General features: G+C 41.7%; 1 protein-coding gene across 5 annotated transcripts in view; it reads left to right on the top strand.

The window, feature by feature from the left end:
- FHIP1A (FHF complex subunit HOOK interacting protein 1A) overlaps positions 1–2,770 on the top strand; it is an 87,119-nt gene extending 84,349 nt beyond the window's left edge. For all 5 annotated transcript variants that reach the window (XM_039379870.1, XM_027721679.2, XM_027721683.2 and 2 more), the window contains one exon: positions 1,515–2,770. In XM_039379870.1, coding sequence (XP_039235804.1) covers positions 1,515–1,765 — 251 coding nt within the window. In that variant the 3' untranslated portion in view covers positions 1,766–2,770. The remainder of the gene's footprint in view (positions 1–1,514) is intronic.
- The last annotated feature ends 7,539 nt before the right edge of the window (positions 2,771–10,309 follow it).

Consider the following 10,309-nt stretch of genomic DNA (forward strand, 5'->3'; position numbering starts at 1 on the left):
GCAGTTAAATCTAAATCAAAATTTAAAATATTAATTATGAAACATTTTGACATTAGAAAATCTGAAAAAAAATCTTCAGGGGAAGCTCAAAACTTTATCCTTTTATTGTAATTCATAATGTAAGTTGTTTTTCCTCCCACAGTCAGATTTTTCCACAGAATTGAAATTCCTGTACTCTGTCTCTAGTAGATAGAAATGTGTAGAATAACAGCATGAATGATTGATAAGTCTGGGGTTGGAAAGGTGTTTTAAACTCAAGAAAAGTACGAGTCTGTTAAATGATTAAGATGAAAATTTCTTTTGAGTGTTTGGAAGTGTTCCACAGTGCCTTTGGAGAAGGACAAACAAGGAACAAAAGTGCAGAGCTGTTGAACAGAGGGATGGCTGTGCTCCTCGCCTTTGATACTTGGAGAGATTTCAGAACAAGGCTGGTGTCACTTGAGACTGAGTTGTTTTAACATAAATTGCATTTTAAGGGAAACCTCTTAATGCAGAAATGTAGTGTTTGGCTTATCTGCAGTATGTGAGTTAATATAAGTACTTTTATTTTTTTTTTAATGATTTACTTAAACAGCTTCTGAGAGCATCCACTTGTAAGTTAAACAGGATTTTATCTGCCCATGCTTTTGGCCTCAATGACATCTTGTAGCAGTGAGTTCTGCAGGTTAATTTTTTTTTTTAAAGTATTTCTTTCCATCAGTGTTAAATTTTGTCACCTTTTTAGTTTCACTAAATTAATTATCATCTAATTAAAGGGCAGCTCTGCTTCAGGTTGAAACAAGGAGCAGTTGATTGAAATTTAGGTGCTGCTGTCACTGTAATTCCATGCATTCTGATGCTTGAGCTCTGATCCTCTGAACTCTGGCAGCAGCACACACTATAGCAGAGCATTCAGTGGTTTTTGCTTGTTCTGTTTTTAATGTTTAGTTGCTTTGCAGAGAGTTTAAGGTAAGTGTAGTTAGTGGGGCCCGAAGCTGCAGAAAAATCAAATTTTTAAACCTTTTTTCCCCTTAGATTCTCGCTTGCTTCAAACTCATGCGGTGATCTTATAACTCAGCCTCAAACCCATTTACATGATGATTCACAGGGAGAGGATGGAGAAGAAGTAAAGTCAAAATGTCAGGTTGATCTGGGGGAGGGATAGAGCACGATATCGTTGGAATGGAGACAACCATGCTGGGTCTAGATGGGTAGATATTATCTGCTATTTCAGAAAGTAAATCCATATTATTCTTTCCCTTGACTCCTCTTCTGCCCACATATTTCTCTCATCAGAGCTGGAACTGAATAATATATAACCTGGGGAAAGATAGATAATAAAAAATGCAATAGAATAAGGCCACGTAGAACTTTGGAATGTTGGATCCCCGCACAATCTGGGTACTGCAGATTACAGCTCTGAACACAATCCTTGTAAACTAGGTTTGGACACTGTACATATACTGTGTGTGCTTAATATACAGTCTTTTTTTTTTTTTTTCTGCTTTTGCCTCTCCCTCTTCTCCTGGCTTTAGGTAATGTCCAGCACAGCAGTATGGCAGGGAAAGGAAGGAACCTCTCTGAAGCTTACCCAGCTGTACTGCAGCCTTTCCTGGGACAGAAAGGAAAGAAAGGCCTGGCTCATCCCAGCCTTCCTGCCCACGTGAGGAACGCCGTGCTTGCAGCTGCCCTTTTCCCAGAGTTCCTGAAGGAGTTGGCAGCTCTAGCCCAAGAACATTCCATTTTATGTTACAAAGTACTGGGGGATTTTGAAGATTATTATTAGTGGGTTTTTTAAACATGTTTTAAAAAAGCTTTTGGAATTTAAACAGATTTTTAATGCAAAGCTGCTTACAAAAGAAGGTTGTACTTTAATATTTCCTGAAAATACTTGATTTAGAGGGGGAAGAAGGAGGCAAAATATTATTCCAGTTAGGCCTTATAATTTCCCTCTGTGCTACATAACTTATTTGAGAGATTTCTGATACTGCTCTGACTGCAGCTTCCTTCTTCATCCCTTCCTCTTTACACAGCCACCCTTCTTTAGTGTTACTAATTCCTGTTGAATTTCTGCAATAGACACTTGTAGGCTGGCTAAGAGAGGCAAACATGTTAGCTTTTTCTGTTCCAGATATACACTTCTGGATAACTTGTTAGGAGACTGTTTGAAAAAAACATTGCCCCGTGGGGCAAGTTCACAGTATAAAAAGACATGCACAGTCTGCACAAAACCCCTTTATGTGAAGGACTGTGCTTCTTGGTGTCATTTTCCTCTTCCCTTCCTTTTCCCTGAAACCAGGTTCTTACCAATCCACATTTGAAGCCATCTTTTTAACTAGTGGGTCAGGTTTTTGAATTCAAGTGATCTTATGTGTATTAAACCCCTGAATAGCTGAAAGCAGGTGCTGGACCCTACACATACCATATTGCCTTATGGTGCAGACAGATCTGCAGCTATCAGCTGTTGGGCTTTGAAGTCAAATGAACTGTGTAAGTGGATGTGGATTGCAGACTGCCTGGAATTTTCCTTGCAGTTTCTCAGCATTCTTGGGTAGCTACTGCATTGCTACCTACATCTCTGCAAGCATGCCTTATTTAGTAAGATTTGCACAAAGTACAAAACAAAATGTTTCTATGCAAGCTGTTATTAGTATGTAGTTTATTTTTATGCTTATTTTAATAAGCTAAAGGAAGATATTCAGTATCTTTCTGTAGTGTTAAATGGACAGCAGGCTGGTTTTGTCTGTTTTTTCTTTTTTATTAAATGAAAAAGGTTTGCTTGCTCCTGAAAGGTGTTCTGTTTTACTGTTAATTTTTTTTTTGCTTAAGGGAAAGTTAAATACTGTTTGTTTACTTTTAATGTAGGTGTTGACTTTTCCTAATGTTGCACTTTTGGGATGGTGAGGGGAAAACCAGACTATTCACCAGCTGCAGAAAAGGAAGGAGTAACGGGGAAAGCTGTCTGCTGGTGACTAACTGCTTGAGAAAATGCTCTGCTGTGAGTAATGGGCTTCATTAGAAGAACCCAAACATGATGAATTGGTGCATCACCACTGCATTTTGTCTTATCTTAGTCACATAATTGTGCTTCCAGTGTGCTGTAGTTGGCTGCACAAAAAGTGGCTTAGTTCAAGAAAGCCTTAAACCCGTATCTCCAGGACAGAAACTAACAGTGGCTCCAAAAAATGTGAAGAAACGGAAATCAGAAATAACACTTGCATACATTAGTTCTCCTGGTCATTGTAGTTCCATAATGTGAGATGTTCCAGTTAATCACATCCTGATGTTGAAACACACTTTCTCAGAGATTGCAAGGAAAAAAAACACTTTTAAAACAAAAAACAAAGACACTCCAGAAGAGTCTAATTAATTACAGGTCAAATTCCTCTGGAATTTGCAGTGCAATTTAAGCTTCTAAATCCTTTAGATGGTTCAGAAAGTTCTGCCTTTAATCTACAAGCTATAGATTAAAGCGTCTGCATTCATTGTGTCAGACTGCTGTAGGCTGTTCCCAGGGAAAAAAAAATCCCAAAGTCTACCTCTAACAAAATCACCTCAAGAACTTCTCTGGGTCCATCTTCACTTGTTTGCTTCACATTCTTCACTTCCACGATGGCTGGGGGTCATGTTGCTCCCTGGCTGAGTCTCTCTGGTTTGCTTTCATTTCTAAGTTGTTTATTTTTTTAGGTGCCATTGCATCCATCCTGTAAATCACCTAGTGACCTCCACATGGCCCTTTTTCACCTCACAAGCTTTCTTGGAAGCTGAAGACAGGTCTGTGAGATTTTTTTAAAATCTTAGTTGTCCAGAATGAAGAGAGCTCTTTCTTCTTCTTTTTTTAACCCCTGCATTGTTGTTGTAAATGGGTAATAAGATTTATTGATTTATTATTATTTTTTTTAAAACTTGTCCTAGGCCATGGTGGGTTCTTTCCCCACTCCCCCCACTATTACCAGCAATGTTGCCTTTCATGCTGTACTCACGGGCCTGGCCTTAGGGGGGTCAGTAATGTGTGCTGAAAGTGTTTTAGCATTATTGATGTAGGGTCAGTGCTTCTTCTCACCTCTTGTGCTAGGAACTCCACATGAGCGAAAGAAAAGTGTGATCAGCTGACTTCTAGTGCTTCAGAAACAAGTGCTAAATTGCAGAAGCAATCTAATCCTTTTTCTGAAGGACTTTTAAAAAAGGAATGGTAAAGAATTATTTTGCTTTTTTTTTAAATAGAGAACTCTGCAGACCAGTGCTCAAGGCAATAAGGTTACTACATGAACATTCCCTTCCTTTGTTTGTATTCTAAAATAAGAATCTTTATTTGCTGAGTAGAAGGGATTTCTTTAGAGGTTGTTAATTTTAACTGGTGTTTTCAACAAATGTACAAAGTCATGGCAGTTTTATCCCAGCAAGTCTATTAAGCTACGTGAGGATTTTAAAATGTGGACTGCTCAAAAAAGCATCTGTAAATTTGAGGATGGAGAAGATTTGCCTCATAAGCTGTAGTAGAGCTTATGCTCTACATCCAGCAGGATAAAGTCAGCCTTTGAAATCTGGAGTAGTGTGGAAGACTTCTTGCTGAAAGATCAGAACTGTGTTTGTGCAGTGTCCCCTTGCAAATGGAAAATCTGTCTGTCAGCTTCCCAAAAGGAAGAGGTGGATGAGTGCAGTGACCTTGGCTCAGGGCTGTAAAAGTGGAGATCATGCGTGTACCTTTGCATATAACCTACCACTTGGTTCCTCAGTGGGGTCAGACTTGCAGCTATGTCTTAGTTGTGACAGCAGCATAATGTCTGGCACCCAGCACAAAAACTATTGGCAGGAATTGCCTCTTCCTGTCTTCAAAATGCAGAACCTGTGATTTAGCTTGAAAACGTTGATCTTTTGAGATTAATCACATCTGCATGTGTAAGTTCTTCAGCCAAATGCTTGTTTAATAAGCTCCTTCCCTCCAGTTGGATAATGTGTAATCCCATCTCTCACCAATCATACATTCTTTTCCCAAAAAACCCTGTGCCTGTGGTCCAGCCTGTAGGCCCCTGGAGGGCAACATCATTATGCTGGAAGAGTCGGGAAGTGCTCTGTGGTCTGGTTTTCCCCACACTCAGGGGGTGTGTGACTAGAGCGGTCCCTCTTTGGCACATTGGCTCAGCATCAGTCACGAATGAAGTGTCTTGGCCTTGGCAGATCTATTCCAAAGACTGCAGGTGGTGGCTCAGTGATACCAAAGTTAATTTCCAGTCTCCTGCTAGATGTTTCATACTGTGAATGCCACATTTCTAATCATGTAGCCTTGGAATGTGTTTTTAAGCTGCTCTGCTATAGCAAGGAATCTTACTGGCACCCTACCTAAAAAGTGAACACTGTCTTAAAACAGTTGTGGTCATTCTCTTTTACCTTTGGACATTTTTGGATGCCACATGGGTTAGTCTCAGCACATGTACACCTGGTTTGTATTAATTGGACTAAAGCACTCAGCAACTTTCATTCAGAACAGCATCCCCTTTACATGTGCTGATCTTTGGACAGCTGCAATTCACGTGCTATACTGACTATCATTATTAGGTATTTTTCTTAAATTTGATTTTTTCCATTTGTGCCCTAAAGAATATTACAGTATTTCGAATGAGATCAAGTTGTTAGTGTTGCAGTTCTGGGCGTGAAAGATGCACTGTCTTTTTTGTCCTGGTACCTTTGTCCTAGTAACTTCTGACCTTACTTTGGAAGAACAGAAATGAGAACTACTGTTTTCAGCTGTATTCTGTGGGGATGAGAAAATTCCCAGTAGCAGGCATGGGCTGTCCCTCACACCAGCACATCCAGATACATCCTTCCAAGCATCCAGTTCGTAAATTACTTGTTTTCTCTTTCATTGGGGTTTCAAAGGGGTTTGTCACTTTGTAAAAGGTCTGATGAATTCAGCAGTGTCCCGCTGCAGTACCCACGTAGTGCATTTGCCTTTTAGTAAGATGAGTAAACTTCCTAGAATGGGAGAAAACACAGCGGGATTGGGGTGGACCTTGGGCATCGGCAGGGGCGCTGTGCTTTGGAACGGGAGCAGGACTGGACAGACATTAAGCCTGAATAGCATTTCTGCCACCAACGCCATTCCAATTGCTCTTTGGCCTGTGCACACAATGCCCAAGTGGTCTGTTCAGTCCTGCAGAGAAAAACATTTGCAAACAACGTTGCGGCATCCCGCAGAGTCCAAGGGTTTAAGTTCAAGAGGTTAAGTTCTGTTTACTAAGAGAAGTTCACCACTCAGCACAGAGTGTACGCACTTCCTACCCTTTTGTGAACTCTGCTTAAGCCTCACAGAAGGTTTTGTGCTTCAGGAAGGGTTTTCGAGGTCCCCTAAGACACACAAAAGTCTCAGGGTTGGAAAGAAAAGGATGGGAGTGGTGTGATTTGTTGCAGTTAAATTATGTCATTGTATCATCTGAATTTGTAGCCACAGCTCCTGTTTGAGGGCAGCTTGATTTAATAAGCAATTTACTGTGCTGTGTTTACTGAAATTGCTATGTCATGCCTGCAGTTTTTACGACGGCTCCTATTACATTTGTAACATTTAAATTGCATCTGTGGTTAGGAGTAGAATACTGGGATTTTCCTTTCTTTTCTTTTAACTCAGATAGCCCTGGCCCTGTACAGTAATGATGCTGCTGTGTCCAGATCTGATTTAGATAATTACAGTATATTCTTCCTTGCACCTTTTTAGCATTATCAGCACAGAGTGTACATGACACTTGGGCCACTCTCGTTAATGAGCAAACCAAAGGTAAAACACTGCAGATTAGCAGGGGGCACCTGCCTCTGTGTGAAATGCAGTAAGAATTTACATTTGTGTTTCTCTGATTTACCAGAGACCAGAAAGAAAAAGCTCATAGTAAACTTGAAAAATTAATATCACCATGTCCTATGGTACCTGTCCAAGTGGAGACCAGTGCCATGTGATGGTTTGGGCGAGAACTGTGCAAAGGAGGGTAAAAATTGCTCCTTGTGAAGGTGGTGTCAGACTTGCATAAATAGTATTTGGGTAATATGACAGAGGTGCCAGCTGTCTGACCACAGACAGCCGCAGAGTGCAATGCTATTTCAGTGACTTTGTTGGCAGTGAAAGTCCAACTCTGACTAAATGCACTTTATTTTTTTGGGGGCCTCCAGCTTTTCTAAACATGTTGTGGCCCAGCATCAATGTACTTCATTTGTTATATGCTCAGTTGGAAGCCTCTTATTTATGAATAGGAGCGTTACTTGGACTCTCAAATATGTAGGTACTTAAAGTGGCATTTTGTTGCTGACTGTGCAAATCTTCTTTTTGTTCATTGATTATAATGGTTCTTGTGTGGCAGCTGGATTAAATTAAGACTGAAGTCTCTGGGCTAGAAGCCCTGATGGAACTTTTGTGCAAAGGCTGCATTTCTCAACCAAATAACTTTGGTACTTCGGCAGACTGCCTGCATACAATTACATATTGTGGACTAAATACCTGCAAACTTACATTTCTGATGAAGCCAGTTCCACAGCAGCTGTGTTTTATTGCAGTCTAGTTTAAAAATAACTAGCTTAGATTTAGACAAAAAAATACCGTGGACGAGTCAAGTCCAAGACAACTAAACTCTCTCCAGGTCAGTGCTGCTGTGTCAGTTTGGCCAGAGCTCAGACAAAATGCCATCTCCACCTCAAAGGAGAGGGAGCGGCTCTGGGTCTCGATGTCCCTTGCTGCAGCCTGAGCCAACAACTGGTGTCTCTTGGTGTCCAACTGCAGCTTGGTGTAGGAAACTCTAACCAACATCTGTCGTAAAACTCCAGGGTTGTAACACTGGGGTTTGAGCTCCAGTGAGAAAAAAATCTAGCAGCCTCTCAGACCAGCCTGAATATGTGGCCTCTTAAGCTTCAGAAGTGAGAAGGTAAAATATAACTTATTGATGGCAATGCCTGCTTAGTGGGTGTAAATGCTTTAGATAATTAAAGCTGTGGCTGATGCAACCATATGGCAGGAGAACTTTTGCTTTGCTTGCACAAAATGGCTGTGCATGGAGGGAACAGTGAAGCTGTTGGCCTTCAAGCGCTCTTGTGAGCGTCATGGTGGTACTGAGCTCAGATGCAGGCCTTTCTCCAACAGCTGCCATGACAGGGCAGTGGATGTTGCATGGAGTAATTTGCTGCCTGTGTATGTGCTGGGTTAACATGGGGTCTGGCACAGCTGTCACCAATCTTTTTCTGGGTCAAAGCCAGCAGGTGAGATGGAATCATTTGCAGGGTCATGAGCTGGACCCCACAGACACAGATAAAGGGAAGGTCAGGGTCCTTCACAGTACATGCTGCAGACAGTTGAGAAATGCACGTACACCCTATGGAAGATCTCACAGTTTTGGTCTGGGACTAGGATGGTCCTAGAAGGAAGGCTTAGTTCTCACTGGGACCATGCACAGCTGTGTTGCTCAGTAAACTCTGCCTTCTTTTTGCAGCTGAGTTGCCTCACGGCAGCACCTGAGCACTCCTGCAGTTTGCTTTATTGCAGTTGAAAATCAGACCGTATGGTCTGATGTGGGATGTGTGTTGGAGGACAGTCAGAAGAGAAGCAGCATTCCTGGTGGTTTTCTGTTCCCACTGCAGTCATCCCTAATCATTGATCTGGCTTGGCCATGGGGCTCTTCAAGACTGAGTTTAAATTTGCCATTACAATGGGCAGAAAAAGGCGCAGCAAATTACAGGTCATGACAACTTAGGAATTTGTATTTTATTGCATTCCTCACACTGTTTAGCAGAATTCTCTCTGTATATACACTACCGGAAAGTTTGTGGCTTCTGAGGGGAAAGGGATGACTTGCACTCAACAGCCAACCCAGTGCAGGTAAGCATTTGGGTTGATAAATCTTGACCTGCTGTCTGCTGTAACTTGGTTTTATGTGGCCATTGCCTGAAGCAGAATCCAATGAACTTTGGAGTATTTGTAAACAGCATTGCAAGGACGATGCAGGCAACAAGGGCAAAAAGACCAGCAGTGTGCTATTCCCTCTTCTCCCTCACACAGTCTGAGAAAAGAGAGTTGATTGAAAACTCAATTGCTTTTTCTTTATGTGTATAAAAACAAACACTCTCCATGTTGAGCATGCACACAAGGCCATAAATCACTGGCAAGGTGCTGCTGAGGTCAGTGGTTGTGAAAGCGTGTAGGTAGAAGGGTGCTCAGAACTGAAATGAGAGCATCACAGAACACTGACACCGCACCACACAAGTGCAGTGGGAAGGGGCCACAGTGAAATCACAGCATGAATACTCTAGCTGTAAATTTTTTAGTTAAGGTTCCTATCATATGCTTCTATTTTTAACACAGTTAAAATTAAATTCTGCAGCCAAGGCTGAGCGCTAGAAATTCTTTCTTCAGTACTTACAGCATTGCCAGCATCTTTTTAGACAACTTTCTTCTCCTCTTCTGCAACCTCAGATACAGGATACTTCAGCTATATGCGATAGTAAGTATCAGCTCTCCACCCTCAGGACTGACCTCCTAAAAGACTTCCAGCAATGAGTAGATGAGATTGTCGCAACAGTGTCTGGTGTCAGCTTTTAATTTGTGAGCATTTTCCTTGGCCCTCTCTTTGTTGAAGGTTACTGCTGAAAATCTGCATGAAACTGTCCTTAATTCACCCTGCCTAATGCTGTTGCACAGATGGCATCTGCAATCATTAGATCAGAGAGCACTGGAGTAGCTAAATGAGACTTGCAGGTTGGGGTCAAAGCCTCAATCCTAATTCTTGAGTTCCTAGCCTTGATACAACCACACTTAGAACAGCCTCCTGGTCTGCAAAGTGTTCTGACATCAACACTTCACTGTCAGGCTCTGCCTTCTATCCTGCAGACCCTCCTGTCCTGTGGAGTTGTTTTGTCTTTAGCAGATACTAAATTCCTTGAGGCTGCTGCTTCTGACTTATGTGCTCCATCAACGACTGCTATGCAGATATAAACCAAAGCTGGTTTGCTTTGTACAGAGTTCACTTGTTGAGTATTTAGAATTTGCCTTTAGCTCCATTTAGGGGAATGGGAAGGTGGTGGTTGTATTTAGGCTGCTCTATCAGGCCCTTGGCAGCAAAAAGGATCCCATGTTTTGGTTGTATTAATTCAATCAAAAGGGTGTGAGGTGACTGATGAGCCTCTTAATGCAGGCTGGCATACTGGGAGCAGTGTTAGCTGCCCTTGCTGAGCCTTCCTGTCGCTAAGTCCAAGCACTGCCAGCTACCGCTGCTTTGAAGTTGGTAGCTGATATCTCCACAAATGTTAAAAGCTTCATCATCTTGATCTCAACTGACTCAAACCACTTTTTTTTTTTCTATCA

The sequence above is a fragment of the Pipra filicauda genome, unplaced genomic scaffold (genome assembly GCF_003945595.2).
Source record: "Pipra filicauda isolate LSUMZ 115617 unplaced genomic scaffold, ASM394559v2 scaffold17_size4572894_pilon, whole genome shotgun sequence".
NCBI lineage: Eukaryota > Metazoa > Chordata > Aves > Passeriformes > Pipridae > Pipra > Pipra filicauda.